Source organism: Pyrgilauda ruficollis, unplaced genomic scaffold, assembly GCF_017590135.1.
Source record: "Pyrgilauda ruficollis isolate IOZ18807 unplaced genomic scaffold, ASM1759013v1 scaffold30, whole genome shotgun sequence".
NCBI classification, from domain to species: Eukaryota; Metazoa; Chordata; class Aves; order Passeriformes; family Passeridae; genus Pyrgilauda; species Pyrgilauda ruficollis.
This window is the reverse complement of record NW_024524378.1, coordinates 7662018-7678850: the sequence shown is the minus strand read 5'-3', so window position 1 is coordinate 7678850 and position 16833 is coordinate 7662018. Positions and strand designations below refer to the sequence as shown.

At 38.2% G+C, this 16833-nt stretch overlaps 1 protein-coding gene across 3 annotated transcripts in view; it reads left to right on the top strand.

Annotated features, from left to right (window-relative positions):
* Positions 1-16833, top strand: part of SPIDR (scaffold protein involved in DNA repair) — a 195258-nt gene that overhangs the window by 37402 nt on the left and 141023 nt on the right. For all 3 annotated transcript variants that reach the window (XR_005955639.1, XM_041473623.1, XM_041473624.1), the window contains exon 6: positions 14713-14969. Coding sequence is in view for 2 of the 3 variants with exons in the window: in XM_041473623.1 (XP_041329557.1) it covers positions 14713-14969 (257 nt within the window). In the remaining variant the exon portion in view is untranslated. The remainder of the gene's footprint in view (positions 1-14712; positions 14970-16833) is intronic.

Here is a 16833-nt window from a genome sequence, read left to right as displayed (position 1 = left end):
ACAGAATTACCAGCTTTGTACTCACAGGTTTATATGTGACATAAACCACGAGTCTGCAGAGTTGCAATGCATCTGCTTATGTCTGAATGGACTGACCTCTTGGACTTTGATGTGTAAATGCCATCAAAACTCCTCTTGGAGCCTGAGTCTTAGCTTCTATAGCTGAAGATAATCTTACATATTTGTATGCATAGAACATTTTTAATGTTTTCTTTTAATTGTCATCTCCCTGAAGTTATCCAAGTGATACCAGTCTGCTGTTTTGAAGAGGCAACCAGTTAAGTGAGGACTTTCAAAGGTCCTTTAAATTTGAATGTGTGCTTATGCTGATTTTAAATATAAATGCTTTCTGTTCTGCTTCCCTCACCCCTAAATGCTAACAGTGCTCAGTGTTTTTACATGGGAGTCAGTGTCTAGCACCTGTGCAAAATATATTTCAGAACAGAGTTGCCAGAAACAGTTGAGAATCACTTGTGAAAAATTTCTCTTAAAGAACATGTCCCCAAACCACAGGAGATGCTAAACTGAGTCTTTAACGTCAGGCTTTCTGACTCAGTCCTGCACTTACAACACACCACTAGATGATGACATTTTATTGTGAAGGTTCACCAGTTCAGGCAGCACTTCATAAACATCATCTGCTTTTTAAAGTAGATCCTTGGCTTTCTATTACAGCTATTGTTTCCTCTTCTTTATCTGAAACAGGGAATTCCCCAGATTTCATCTGGTTTCATTTTATTTCATCCATCACAAGCAAAGTCTTATGGTGGCAGTTGCCATCTACATCTACAGAAAATTATTTAAATTATTTCCTCTGCTTCCACCAATGTGGTTTTATATGTTGTCTGTGAATCTACTTTAGACATCCTCTGTGCTTCTTTGTGCCAGGGGTGTATCCATAGGGAAGCCACATTTGTGCACCTGGTCTTCAGAGTCTTGGCCATGATATGTGGTAGTAGTATAAGAGCTAGAAAACCCATGAGCATAAATCCAGTGGTGTTGCTATCATAGCAAACCTTTTTTATATGCTTTCTGAATCCCCTCCCTGCACTGTGCTTTTTGAATGGCTGTCAAATGAAATAGAGGAGCTTTTTTGATCTCTGCCTGTTTTTCCTGGACTACTATACTTGCTAGGACATGAATAAGGTATTGCTTTAATGCTGTCCAAATTCTAGTTTATCAGTATAGTATTACTTGAAACCACAGAACTAATTATGATATTGACCTTAAGTTTTGAGATTTTGAGTATAAGAAAGCATTGCTGCTTTTGCTCCCTATTTTTGTGCAATATGTTTCTGTAATCCTTCAGATATAAAGATTGCTGTCATGAAATTCCTGCAAATATTTTTTATATATTTGGAACCAATTTCTAGAGGATGTATCCATGTGTAGTGGGTTGGGAAAGGATGTGGAGCTCAGTTTTGGGGCAAGGAGGAGTGGGTATGTAGGTGCATGCATCTGCTTTTGACATATGGTCATGTTTTCTTTTCTGTTTAGTAAAATTTATCTGGGATTATTGCAGCCTTACATAGAAGAAGTTAGTGAAGATAGCTGAAGTTTCTATTCTGCAAAAAGTGGAGTGAATTAAGGAACCTTTTTATAGCCAGACTACTTATTAGGCAGAATAAGCAAACAAGTTAACATTAGGTGCATAGAAGTTCACAAAGAGAATCCTATAACTGGTGAGAAAAGTATGTGACATTTCCTAAATGGAAATTTCCTAAATGCAAAATGACAGGTTTATTTAAATATAAACAAACAAATATAATTGCTTGTGTGTAGGATGTAGTGCATTTACATGGGGTTTTTTTCACTGTGGTGTTAGAGAGTGTGGGTGACTTGTTAAATTCAATTTTTAATTTCTTAATAGCTTTCTCCTTAAGAAGTGGTTGTCTTGTTAGGTAGTCTAAATGTAATTGTACAGTTTTGCTATTTTACATAGGGTAAGTTTTCTGTTCCTTCAATAACTGCATTCCAGGAGCAATACTACTTCTACTTGGCTGTAGTGATGCAGTTTTGAAGGACTTGTGTAGAGAGTAAAATGAAAAGAAAAAAATAAAATCACTTATTTGATGCTATTCTTGAAAATTTACACAAATGGTCGACTTTTGATCAGGAAAGTCAATTCTTCCTCCCTTCTAAGTGATTAGTCCATAACAGAATCAGTTGGCTTTTGGCAGTTTGGAGGGAAAATGCATTTAGTATGTCTTAGGTTTCCAAGTGTAAATTTGGGTGTACCAGATGTCAATAAAAAATGTCAAAAGGATTTTTATCCTGAACTCTTGGTATGTGTTAAAGTTACATTAATGGTCTGAATTGTAGTAGCTCCAGTGTAAAACTGGGAGTCAGTATTTTGAATATCAAGGGTTTAATTGATGCACTTGTGATTGTATTTTTGCATGATTTTGACATGAGTGTGAAACTGAGAAGTAATCTTTTCTGCAAGAATATTCAAATGCTTGTCTGAATCCTGAAAATATATTTCCCTTTATGCCTAGACTAAATCATCTTGCACCATTATATGACACAGCTGTGTTTGTTCTTATTCTGACTTTTCTTAACTAAATTTTTTGCTTTATTTTAATAACATAATTAGTTTTAATGAATTGGTAACTGTAGAACACAATGTGATACCTACCTTTCCTCTGATATCTAAAAAGTTCTTTTAACTTTGGCTCTCCATATGTGAGATGATAGATTGATAGATTTGTGTAGATACTGTCCTAGAACAGAAAGGAAAATACTGTGTGAGTTGTAGTCTAAATCATTAAAACATCAATATAGATAAGCTGATTAGGCCTTTGACAAGTAGAAGGCAACATCTTGATCCACTGCCGTTCTGCTGTATTTTGTACCCTGAAGAATTACCCTAGACACATGTGAAATTTTTGAGATTTTGAAAGACAGATTTATTTTTTTATTATTGTTATCATTATTATTGTTTTTATTCAAGCCACATCTGCTGCGATGTCTCGCCCATTTTTCTGACCGAAGTGAAATTACTGTTGTTGTGAGCTGGGGAATGCAGATCATCCAGGCAGCAATTTAGTTTGCTCTATGCAGGAGTATCTCTTTGCTGTTTGGGAGTGGGAGATACAAAATCATGCAGTGTTTTAGTTACTATAGACCCTGATGACCACTTGTTGCTGTTGAAGTAATATGAGTCCATGCTGCATTGTTCTCTAGACTAAGAAAAGAACTTCTGATTAAAATACTTGCCACTAAGACAAGCACAAAATTGATACAGTGGGTGCCAAAATTTGCACTTCCGCATTTAGGCAATAAAGCTGCCTGTCACACAATTCCTAAAAATGGTGCAGCCGGATGCCCAGAACTGCCTGAGCACTTCTTCAAGGCTGCTGTCACTGTCCCTCTCCTTTCCAAATTTGGGTTTTTTCGCTTCCCCTGTCCCAAATTTTCAGTGCAGAGCACAGCTCCCAGAGCTTGCTGGTGTTTGAGAGTTAACTGCTGTTTAATGAAAAGTGTTCTTCTTTTTCTTACTTTTAGTACAAACTTTGGGCTTGGGTTTGTGATATTTTTACTTGCTTTATCAAACATTTGCAAGTTTTTGATCAGAATGCTAATAAGTCACTTCCAAGTTCAAGAGAAGAAGATTTGCAAGACTTTTAAAAAAATCTTGCTGGCTGCAGAGTTCAGTCTGAAGGACAAACATCACATGAGCATTTTTACTTTGGGAAGAGGAAAATGAGGAGAATGTTTAATTTAATAGTATCTTAAAGGACAAATTTCTAAATGCTCTTTGAGATGTTGAACTAGCTTCTATGATTTTAGCATTATCTTGTCAGCTTTGAGCTTCTCTTAGATTGTAAAAAAAGGGACACACACATCCCACACGTGAATTTTGCATTCTCCATGTGTAAATACACATTGACACATGCTAACAGAATAGAAAAGAAGATGACAGTTATCCATTATTTTTCCCCCTCCCTTTCTGAAGCATTGCTTTAAGAATGGAAGTGAAATTGTACCATCATAATCTCTCAGTCTTGTTTGAGATAGTGGAGGCATGAATCCAAAAGTTATTGGTGACTACCTTGGATACCAGTAACTATTGCTTTTTCAAGTATGTTAAAGTATGCAGACATGCACTGAAAGTCTTTTTTTCCTCTTTGCCTGTAATTGAGAAGAATTAACCTTAATTCTTCTTAATCATACTGCTTTATGGAAGCTTTATAATCCTTATAAGGAAATGCTTAATACAAATTATAGATGTTTGTATTTCAGGGCTCCCTTCTTTACAAGTTCTCCGTGTCAGCTGCTAGCCTGTTCTTAGAAAATTACAGTCCATTGAGTTTAGTTGTGTAAGGATTGTGTTTGATTACTGGGACATTTCAAGTGTATCTTCCTGATAAGTTTCTGTGTGTGCTTATTTTCTGCAAAAGTTTTCAATATCTGTGATTGTCTCCATGGGTCCTACAATGTTACATTATACCCATATTATGGCAGTCATGTCATTGAATGTAATGTAACACACCTATATTACAGCACAGAGATTTTTATTCTAATTTAGATCTCAAAGGAGTTTTAAAGTCTGTGCTTTGAAATCTTTTTATGTACTGTGAACAATCAGCACAGCTAAATGTGTCAAGACAGTATTGTAGCATTTAGCAATTTTGACTCTCTATAAAGTGTGTAATTGCAGCAACATTACAATTTTAAATTACAATGCCTTACCCAATTGATGGTTACTTTATTTTCCTTCTGTTCCCCCAAAGTTTAGGCACATGATCTAAAAGAAAATCTGTAAACTTCGTGTTTGGCTTCATTTTCTTTGTTCTTTATCCAAATAGAATTCATTTTAGCTGAGTACATTTAATGTATTTTTCAAAGTAGTTTTACTGTTTGGTGTCCTTTGGCTTACTTGGAAAAGCAGTTAAATGAGTTTTCTGTTTCTTTAGCCTGCATATAGGTGCTCTCATCAATGTTAGAAATCAGTTTAGGTGAAGGTGGCGCTTTTGAGTGCGTGCACATGCTGTCATCACTGACAGTATTTCAGACGTGGTAAGACATTTCCTGCCCCGAAATGTTTGCCATGTTAAATAGTTTTAACAGTGCAAAACCGCAAAATTATCTAGAAAAGGTAGGCTGTGGAAGGACTTCTGGAGAGGAGGGAAAGGGTTGAAAGAAGCTGGAAATGAAGAGGAGGGAAGAAATGAAGGGACTATTTTAGGCTTTGGGGGCAGTTCCACTGGAGTTGTGAAGCAATAAATGGGGCAAAGGGAAGCACAGTCAAGTGAGAAGAATGTGGAGTGAGTGGGAGTAGAAGAAAATGAATGTAATGTGCTGCACTGCCTGGCAGCCTGGTGTCTCCTTAAGCTGCCAGTGCTGCAGCCATGAATGCTGGCACTGCTGCAGCTGGAAGTGTAGAATCTCAATTTCAAGATGTTTCTGTGTGTCCCTGTGGATATTGTCAACAAAAATTTTTCCACTAAGTGCTGAGCATTATTGCAGAAATTATGCCTGTATTGCGTTTGTGTTATACCGCACTGTGCCACTTGTGTTTCCATTCTCTCTCATTTTCTTTTTTCTTTCCTTTTATGATAAGTGCTTTTCTAAGGGTTTTCACAGGAAACTGCAGATCAACCAAAGAGATCAATCGGTGTGAATAATTTGTACTTTACTGAATACCTGCATGCAATCCTTCATTTAGCTGTTTATTGTAGAATTGCTTCCTTTAATCTCAAAAATAACATGCTTGCAGTTATCATCTACTTTTGGAAAGAATAATATGAAAGATTTGAAAGTCTTTGTTCTCTGATGTATCTATACAGTGACATTGCTGTGAGAAGCATTTTCTTTTTTAGAAACAACTTTTTAAAAAGCTTGCAAGATGGTTATACAGTTCATAACTGTATTGGCTAAAGATAAGAGAGAAGCAATTTTATAAGGAAATATTTAATTTACTTATACCAAATGATCTATTTGGAGAAAAAAACACCAAACTTTTGAGACCTATAGAAGGCCTTAGTGCTAAATGCTTGTCTGCTTTCCCAGATTTATATATCTTTGTCTAGTAAAAGATATTACCTCCCATTGCAAGTATTTGTTCTCTCTGAAGGCTTGGGTTGAAACAAAACAGTTGCTTGAAGATGGAAATGTATTTCCTCCTTTAACAGTACCTACTGAATCATGCAGGTGTTTAGTCTAGATGCTTTAGGATTTAGTTAATAAATAATAATTTGGCTTTTAATCATGCCTTTCAGTTGAGCCCTCTTGTTACAGCCAAGCTTTAACCGGGATGATTACCATAACATCACCTAAACCAGAGACAATAAAACTGAGGTTTCATGGCACAGATCCACTAACTTTAATAAATGAAACTGAGTGAATAACTATAAACAAAGAATGTGAAAGTAGGTTATCAAACCATGTGATAGCATCTGTTCCTTGGAAACATGAAAGTAACTATTTCTGTGTCAAGAACGAAACCCTGTTTAAGTGGTATTATAAGCTGACTGCAATTTTCCTGTGTGCCCAAACTTCAATGTATAATGTTGAGGCTTCTGTGCGAAATGATGTAATTATCTGCATGCCCTATCAGAGTCAGGTATTTATATTTGAAAGTCTAGGTCTCTGTCATCTGAAGGATCCTTATCAAGATGAGAGCTCAGCTGCGTGGGATAATATGCAGTTGTTTGAGAGGAGACCTGGTTCTGTCCCTGAATAGTTTGCAAGATGCAACACGTGAAGTGGCGTCTCCCCCTTCCCCTCTTTTTTTTTTTTGAAGAAGGGAATGGAGAGCAAGGGTTATGGTAATTCACTTGAATGTAATGTTGGCTAACAGTATGCACAAATTGTCCGAACTGTCTCTAACAGCCAGTCATTTTCCCTGAAAGAAAATGAAGATGTCCTTGTATGATGGAAAAAAACATTAGACAAAGCAGGAAAAGCACTTGTAGGTTGTCCATGTTAGCATTTTTCAGCATTATTTGGTCTGTTAGAAGTTGGCTATTACTCTGATTGCAGACTGATGGTGAGATCAGTGGTACTGAGATAATATTAGGAAGTGATAGATTGAATTCTTAATGCTAAAGAAGTCAAATAATCTGCTAAAACAATGCTTTTAAGAGATGCAGCTGCAGTGCAAATGCTACAGATGCCAAGATTGCAGCAGGGTCTACTCTATAGAGTACAAGTCATTGTCCCTTAACTAATGTTGAGTAATTTTGTTTTGTGTTCATTTTGCACTGTAGCAGCTCACTGTCCCCTACTATTCTTTCCTGTCCTTGTGCACACCAGACAACAGTTTTGTTCAGTCTTGCCTTTGGGATCACTATTTAATACAGAGCACCCTCAGAAATAAATAGTGCTTCTTCTTGCTTTCCAGCCCGATTTTGTGTAAAAAGGTACTTGGGCTGAGACGAGAGCCTCACCTGTTTCGGTCGGCTGATCCATGCCTCAGAACAACCTGTTCTGGGAGAGGCAGGCTGGAACAGCTTGTGGATGTATCTCCAGAGGTATAGCCTGCTTAACCTGTTTGCCTTGTGAAAGCTGAGGTTTCTGCTCAGGATTAGAAGTTACGGCTTCGATTTCATCTTTCTTACCACTTGTGCATTCTTTACCTAGCTTAAAAAAAAAAGTCAGTAAATACCATCTTTGCATTAGGTCTATTAAAAATCTGGTTTGTTGTAATTTTAATTACTCTTCTCCCGAAGCTCTTCATTCGAAGATCAGATTTTCATGTTGATTTTTGTGTGTCTGTGCAAAATCTTATTTTGAGGTTATTTTTTCGGTTCTTGTTTTCTACAATGATTAGTGCTACATGCAGGGTACTGCCTGCCAGTGGTGTATGTGTACAGGATTGTGTGTGAGAGAGCTCAAACCAAACAAAACCACACACCTCTCCCCTGACAAAAAAGAATGCACAGCCAAACATACTGCATGCAAGCATAATCGTCACCTCATTTTCCACTTCAAGGCAGTATGATCTAAACAAGATATGGGAACTGATAAATGATGATACAAGTTATTTATTTTGTTAATTATTATTTCATGTGTTATATAAACCACCATTTTGTGGGATTATGTACTGTGCTTCAACTTCCTCACTCTGTGAAGTGGAAGTGGGAGTTTTCCTGTCCCTCTACAACTTTCTTTTTCAAAAATGATGGAGGAAGCCCAACATCAGATAATTGGCTCTTGGATCTGACAGCAGCCATACCACTCCATTAATTTCTGCAGAGTTCCATCAAAGGCCTTTCAACTCCTTCAGTGTATGAAGGCATCTCTGAAACTGGCCCATTTGCCTTTCTTTTGATAACAGCTACTGGTATTTTTCCTTTGGGTTGAATCCTACTTTTGGGGTTACCTTTTAAGACAGTAGCTAATGCAGCTGTATTTTGACAGGGCTTAAAGAATAAATAGCGTCAGACAAGGGTAAGACTTCCCCAGGAGCTCTTCAAAGGGAAGCCCAGCAGTGGTGTGTAGGGTTTGGTAGCTGACCTGCTTCCTCCAGAGATAATCGTGAATCAATTTCCTTTACGATAGGAAGCTCTGGGCTGCTGGATGCAATGAATCCTTTTTGATTAGTCATAGAAGAGAAGTCCTAACCACTTGTTTAAAGGTCTCAAAACACCATTAAAGAGGAGATGAGGGTGCAGTCTGTGACCAAATTCTGCTTTGAATAATTACAGTGTTGCTGCCTACACTTCTCCTCCATATTCAAGTAGATACCACATTCTTCTTTGCTACTTGGCATAAATGATTTTGTGTGCTAATAACTACTGCATTCCAGCCCTGGGGTGGTGGCAGCTGGGAGACAGCAAAAATCATTCCCATGTCTGTGTGAAGGCAGATGTTGCTGAAGTTTAGTGGTGACCAAGCAGGGAGATAGAAACTTGGTGGTGCTTGCTCTTGGAGAATCCCAGAGATTCTCCAAGTGTTCAAGGTGGCTGTCCCGGTGCTTGAGGAGCACACGGCTCTGTTTCCTGTAATGGCAGCCACAAAGTGCTAATGTGTGTGGAGCAGGACATGTCATTTCCTTGTGCACTGAACCAACACCACTGATAAATATTTAGGACAGATCAGATGGTCTGAGTGCATGTGCTGGGGAGGAATGCAGTACTTGGCTAAACAACCAGGCATTATCTGAGATTCATTTTAAATATGTGCTGTCTCTGTAATAACACTAGGTGGTTGTTCCAGATACAAAATTTCAGTTAATCTGCTGTGTCAGTTTGGGCTTGCAAGTCCAAAAATACCTTATTAGTGATTTATGTCTTTCATTGTTCTTTTTTTTTCATACGATTATCTCTGCCCACGCACTGCTACCTAATCTTGTATTTTTGCGTGCTGTTCCTGTGGTTATTCCATGAGAAGAAGGCTTGGTGTCACCCACAGAGCAGCACATGCCTAGCTCTGCACTTCAACATAAAGTTTCTTGTATGAAGGAATATTTATCTCTCTAGAGTGAAAATAGCTAGCTTACCAAATTATTTCTCAAGCTACTAGGAAAGTATATTTGGCAGAGACTTCAGTGCTTCAGTTAAAGCTTCAGAAAACAGAGAGCTTTGAAGAGAACTGCAAGCTTTAAATCCTTTGTATCTTTAATTATCGTTGTAGAGCTGAATAATATCCTGTACTATCTGTGTGCACAATGCTTGAATTAATTTTATGTTGATTAATTAAGGGAAAACTTATTTTCTTTTACCTTTACCCTACTCCCTGTAATCCTGCAAGCCAGCTTCTGGTGGAGTTAGCTTCGAGCATTCATTAGCATAGCCTGGGCCTTTGACATACTGCACTGGTGATTTATGCTTGTGAATATTCATTGTGCTAAATCCAGTGGCTTTTCTGCTCACTCTTGCTTTTTTAGAGGGTACCACGCAAGATACAAAGTCTGCTTAGAACCCAGAACCAGCTGCCTGGGGTAGAAGTTGGCTGCATTTGAATCTCTTTGCATGCATGACAGCAAAGTACCTGCAGTGCAGGTGCAGGGAAGACTAGATAAAAGAAAAGGCAGTAGGATAGTCCCCTGAGTTCACTGTGTGTTTGTTAATACTGGTCATGTTGTTAATACTGCTCAGCTTCCACCATCCTGAGAGTGTCATGAGAGGGCAAGTAGGGGAAATGCAGATCAAGTCTGAAAAACATGAGGGAATCACGAAAGGGAAAAAGACAGTCCGTGAAAGAACAGGCAGGGGTAAGAGAAAATGCTTCCAGAACCAGAGGCAAAGATACTTGAATGAAAAGTGGGAATGAGATGCCACAAGATTAATTTTACTCTGTATGTACAGTGATCAGAGTCTGAAACTCTGAAATAGTGTTTCTGCTTCTGGCATAACTTGGCTCTGTGACCTTGAGAAAGCCTGGTTCCCTAAGGGTGCTCTGAGAAACCCTGTTAGTTTTGCCTTTTGAGCGAGGCTGTGGTAGGATAATAGGAGGGAAGAATTTTATATTACTTAGGGAAGGAAATGACAGACTAAGTGACCTCCATCTGCAAAAAGTTACATCAATGTCTACACAGAATTTGATACCTATTTTTTGTCTCTAAGACATACTGCAGCATGCTGAAGTATCTTTGTTTCAGCTGATAAACTTGTTGATAGTATCTGTGAACTTTTATTGAGCATCTTATCTGCAAAGTATCTTCATATCTGCTGGGAAATATTTACAATATTAACTGAATGTATGCAACTGAACAAATGAAAGTGTTTAATGAATACAAAGGTGAGGTGTGTATATTGATGTTTTTCTGCAGAAATCACTGAGTGATGTATCTTGGGAGGAGAGACAAGGGAGATGAGAAGCCTGCACAACTGCTCATCACCTTGCCTCTGATTAGTAATCAGTGAGAACCTTTTTTAAAAAATACAGATTTATTATTTATTTTGATAGGGTTGATCTGTTATCTTTCTTTTTGTACAAAAAGCTTTGTAAAGTTCTGCTTTCTATGCTAAAGCTGGAAACTTCAAATGCAAATGTAACACTTCTCATGTTAACTTACTGCCATTTTATTGATAAGAAATACTGAGTGCTTATTAAACTCATCAAGTACAGATGTTGCCTGCTTCCATCACTATTGAAGTGAAAAGGTTATTTTTTCAGACCTTTTAGAAGCAAACACTGTGCAGATTGCCAAGGTACTGCCAGAGAACTCATGGGGTGTTCAAGGCGAAGCAAGAGGTAGCTGAAGCAAATCTCTTGAGGATGAGGAAGGGAGTACTTGGTCTCAGAAGTAACAGCATGGTATCTTCTGTGCTGCATGTGTGCAAAATCTATGTGCTTATGGAATGCCATCTTCATTCCACTGAAGTCAAGAGTCTTGTCTTTGAACAATTTGGGTTAGGATTTTAGAATTTCTGTGGTTGTTTTTTTGGTATTTTTTTGTTCTTAGTGAATGCAAATCGACACGGGTAAACATACATTCTTTAGCAATCTTAACTGCTTAGTTGGGAAGGGATTTGCTGTTTCTCATTTTGATTTCTAATTTTACACATGTACTCTTTGTTAACTAGTACCTGTGAGTGCTGTCAAAAATACATAATTAATTAATTAATCTGGAAAGCTCTTTCTTTTTTGATGCATTTTGATTAAAAAATGCTTAACCTTAAAATATTGGATTCTGGATGCTCCAATACAGTACTTGATGACTTCTTTCCTTTCCTGTAGTCAAATCTTGACAGAAAAAAATGGCAATAGTCTGTGCATTTCTACTTGTCATTTTCCCTTAATAGAAAGAGCCATAAAAGAGGAGCATTTATAGTTTTTCAGATGACACATTCACAGGGAAAATAGATTTATTTTAAAATCAAACAAAATGAACTATATTTATTGTTTTAGTGACAAAAATTGAGGTCAACCCCTGAATTTTTTTTTTCAGTCAGACCCTGGATATAGACAAATGGCTGGCATGATATAAAAGAGGGTGTTGTGGAAAGGCCATCATTGGAAATATACCTATATCTTAGTGAACAGTCTACCACAGAGTATTTGGAGGTATTGGGATATATGGGAGACAGTCATGAAAATCCCCTGGATCGGGAATGATTACATTGGGATCCGGGGTCAGAGGAAGAAATTGAAGTGGGGAAACTGAGCCTGTGTGTAGTGGGAAGCATTGTACTTTCAGCCACTGTAACCAAAATTACTGTATTTCAAAATAATAAGTCATGTACGAAAACAGTTTTAATTTGACAATTCTTTGTGCTCTTCTGAAACTCTAATGTTATTACTGGGGTTACTATTTTAAAAAAATCAACAAAATAACAACAAAACTCTTAAAAATTCTTCTTCGTGATGTTTAAGATATTGATAAAAAAAGAACAATTTCTTCACTATTTATCAATGATTGTTTTAAAGTGAATCAAATAAATGATTTTTTTTGCCAGCTTTTCCCTACCATATTGTTGGTAGGTTTGCCAGCTTGTTTACTGGATACTTGAAAAATCATGTTTGATGTGTGTTTTGAAAATATTTTTCCCTTTAGACTAGAATTCTGATGATGGATACAGTTTAAAAATGTACAGAATTGGAGAGCTAAGTTTTTGTTCTTTGTTTTTCTTCTCCATTTTTACAGTTTCCTCTTTTAAGAAAAATTTCCGACTGACCAATTAAAAAACCATCAACAACAACAAAAAAAAAACACTAACAAGCAAACAAAACAAAAACCCCAACGTACGGTTTCCGTGGGGAAGTTCAGTCTAAACAAGTACACAGTAATAAATATTAGCAGAAATTATTTATTAGACAACCTTTAGTTAGGAAAGCTTCTTAACACTTAAAGTCAGTGGGATTAAAATGTGCTTACTTGAAGCACTTCCCAAGGGCTTTTCTCATTTGTGTTTCACTTGCTCAGAGAACTTCAGGTTCACATCCTTTTTTTTAGGTGCAGTGGCTATTTGAGAAAAATTAAAGCATTCCTAAAGCAAGTGAATGCATTGGAATGGTGTTTTAAGAATGAAGTGCTTGCTTACTGCTTTCAGAGTCTTTGAAATCTTTTATTTCTGGCTCATTTCCAATATGGAAGGAGTTTGTTTTCAGAGAAATATTGTTGCCAAGGGACAGATGTTGACTGTGTTGTGTTTAAAGCAGACTGATATTAATTACATTCTTTTAGCTATTCTACTTCTCTGGATAACTTTAAAAGGTCCTTCCAATTTCCAGAGTACTTAGGTAAGCTCTCAGAACATGAACACAGTGTCTCGGCATTTACGTGAAAAATGTATCAGAGAACTGGCAAGAGCTGAACTTATTTTTGTGCACAGTTGGGAAATGCTGTTTTCAGATGATTACACTAATTAATAACATGGAACAGCTTTAGCGAATTTAGTGAATGCTGTGATTTCCCTCCCTTTCCTCTTTTGCCTTTCAAGTATTTATCTGAGCCAGTTGTCAAACAACCTGCGTGGAGCACTACTTACTGCATTTTACCAGAGGAATGGGGTAATTTTTTTCTGTGATTGAGGCAGCATGATCTGGAGCAATGTCAGCCTTTGGGGTTTCCCAGTTTCCCACTGATAAGGCAAAGTTAATGTTTTGTGTTTGGAGTTTTGATTCTTTCAAGGATCCATCTGAGTAACTTAACTTGCCTTGTCTACAGTTTTATGCCAGCTTACTTGAGCTGGCCTAGTGCTGGTGGTCCCAGTGACAGGACTGTCACTGCCCCACCAGAACCTGCAGACAGTGTTGGTTTGGTTGTTTTGGGTTTTTTTCAATTAGCTCCTGAAGACTGAACCCAGCTCGTGTTTCTTAGTCCTCTGCCTATTTCAGTGGTTTAGATAATTTTGTTCTGTACTTGGTAAAATGTCAGTTTCCAAGTATTTTTGCTTAATACTCAGTACTTGAAGAAACACTGGGTCAAGAGAACATAATGCATGTAACAGCTGTGCAGAGCCCACCTTAGGGAGCCAACCCAGTAGCCTTAACCTGCTTCTGCAGGAGCACTAGAGGGGAGTAAAATAAGCTCAGCCAAAGCGGGTGAATTTTCCCCCCAGCCCTTTTCTCAGCCTTCCATGTCTCTGCAGAGTTGTTTTGTCTGCCTTCTCATCCCTCCCTCAGTGGGATGAGTTCCGTGTGTCCTTTGAGTTTCTGGTAGAAGAGCTCCAGCGAGGTTCTGTGGGGCTGAACTCCAGCCCTGCTGGCTCCCAGCCCTGACTGCTGACCAGTGATCCATCCTCCTTGGAGCTACCTGGAGACAGCCCAACAGCTTAGGCTCAACTTCTGAAACCTTCCTGGGAAGCTGTAGGCCTGCTGGATGTGGATGAAGGCTGCTTTAGTGCTCAAAATCATGTTTTAACAAAAGGTTACATACTTGTTCCCAGCTACATGCTGTCAGTAGAGGCATGTGTTTCTTCCTTCCATTCAGACTATGGAAGCTGACCTTCCTATTCAATATAAAAGCTCTCTTTTTTTCAGTTGCCAGTCATGATCCCTATCACTCATTAGTCTCTCTCTGCTTCCCTCAAAACTTGCCTTAGATAAAAACATTAGCCTAATTCTCCAGACCTAGTTATTTAAAAAACCTAAATGTTACTCATCTCAGTTGTCCCTGAAGAGATGATCCTTATATTCAGGAGTTGATGTTGACTCACAAAAGATTAATGTACATTTACAGTGAAGTTGTCCAAGTTGTGTTAACAAATTGGCACAAATTCCATTTGTGGGTTACTGGGTAACATAAAACTGCCTACATAAAGCTATAGCACCTCATTAGCATTCTGTTCAAATAGCTTTTTGTCTTTATTCGTTTAGGCCATTTCGACAGAAATATCTGAGTACTCCTCCGATAATGACAGCGAGGGAGAAGGAGAGGCGACCCTGGCAACCACTGCTCCGGGATCCAGTAAGGGATTACAGCCAGGGTCAGGAGGGGACACGGGGGATGTCACAGCACGGCCGGCCAGCGAGTGGCTGAGGTCAGCACAGGCCCTTCTCCGCACCCCGGGGAAGCAGGTGGGAAAGACCCCCAGAGCCCCCGCCGAGTCTGCCAAGAAGAGGAAGCTACTGAGGTAAATAAGCTGTCCACCTTAAGGAATTCTTTTTGGTTGTTTATTCTTAAATTATAAGTAAAACAATACCTGCCAACGTGTTGGAGTGTGTTTCAAGGGTAAACATTTTAGAGATGCAATACGAAAAACTTACAGAATGTCATTTATCTATAAACAAGCAAAAAAGGCAAGAAATAATAAATCTAAAATCTCTGGTGAAAGCTCTCAATCTTGAACCAAGTGATTGGTTTTTGCACTTCCAAAATGCCTTACAGATGTGTGAGCAGACATACTTCTATTCTAGCTTCTAATCATTTCATTGCTTTATGCCTCTCAAAAAAGTCTGCAAAAATGCTGTACCTCAGGTTTTAGGATTTTTTTTTGTCCTCTCCAGATTTGTCAGTGCAAAATTATCCAAAATAATGTAGGAAAGAGTGGATAAACAATAGTTCTGAAGAGCATAGGACAGAGCGTTATGTAGGCAGTGGGAGGATGTATTCCTAAGGTGAAATTTCAATGTCTGTGACTAAGTTAAATACATTAGAAAAATATGTAACTGCTGAAAGAAAGTAGCCTGAGATGGAGCAGTTGAAACCTGATGTTCTAGCTAATTACACTGCAGAAATGGTCACTTCCTATATTGAATTAATGAAAGTTATGTTAACTTAAATGGTGTATGTAAAGATGTGCCTCAAGCTGTGGAGACCACAATTACAAATGGTGCTGCTCTACATCCCTATTGTTGTTTTAACAATGTGCTTCTCTTACAGCTGAATTTATGTACAGTAATCAATCAATTACTTAAAAATTAAATATTCACTTAATAGGCATACCTTATTTTTCTCTGAAATATTCTTGGCTATTTCAAAATGCTCTCTGAGGAAACAGGTTTGGAAGTCCTAATTACTGAGGATGTCTATACTTAAAAGTGCTTTGCTTGTGCAATCAAGCTTTATTTCTTGTCACTTTAGAAAACATGCATACACAGCTGTATTAGGTCAGACCAAAGCTGTAACCCCCAAAAATGCCTTATAGTGGCCAAAAGCAAGTATGTGTGAATGTAATAAAAACAAGACAAGTGTACAGTGGTATTTTGCCCAGGTGCTCTTCCAGCTTTAAGCAATTCCTGAGCTGTTTGTTACCATTAGTGGGTTTGTCTTTTTCTAAATTCCAGCTTCATTTTATGACCTTTACTATCAACAGTCTAAATGAAAAAAATGTTTCATGGGAAAGATACTCTGACACAAGTGTATAAGAGAATAGATTGCTTTGAAAACAAACAAAACAGCAAGACCAAACAATCCACAATTATATAGAATGTAATCTGTCTGGAGTGGCCAGAGGAACAGAGCTTACAGGGTTTTTTACCTTCCATCCTGTGGTTCCACTTTGGATTCCTTTGGGAACAGGGAAGCAGGCAGGAAATTCCTTAGTTATGAGTGTTGTTTGTCTAGTTATTTTGCTCATCCAGGTAATTGTCATCTTTTCACTCTTCCTGTTTAGGGCATTAATTCCATGTGTCTCTCCCATCCTTCCTTTTACTGCTGACAGAGTACATTTTCATTGGTGTGATAACATTGGATGTAGGTTTGCATCCTCAGTAGGAAATCCACAGGTTTTCAGTGCTGTGTATTGGAGGCCAGTTCAGTGAAAGGTTTGTCAGCTTCTTGATTGATCGAGTGACAATCCCTTCTTTGTGGTTGAATAGCTAAAAGCTATAAAGCAGTCGTGGCCTTGTCATTTCTCCTTCCTTCCTACCTCTGCTGCAGATCAAGGCCACCGCAGAAAGAGCAGTGAACAGGGGAATCACCCTGAAGCTGGATCTGGCCGTGAGCTCCCAGGCAGATGGACCATTTGGAACTGCTCAGTAGGTGGAAGAGAGCCA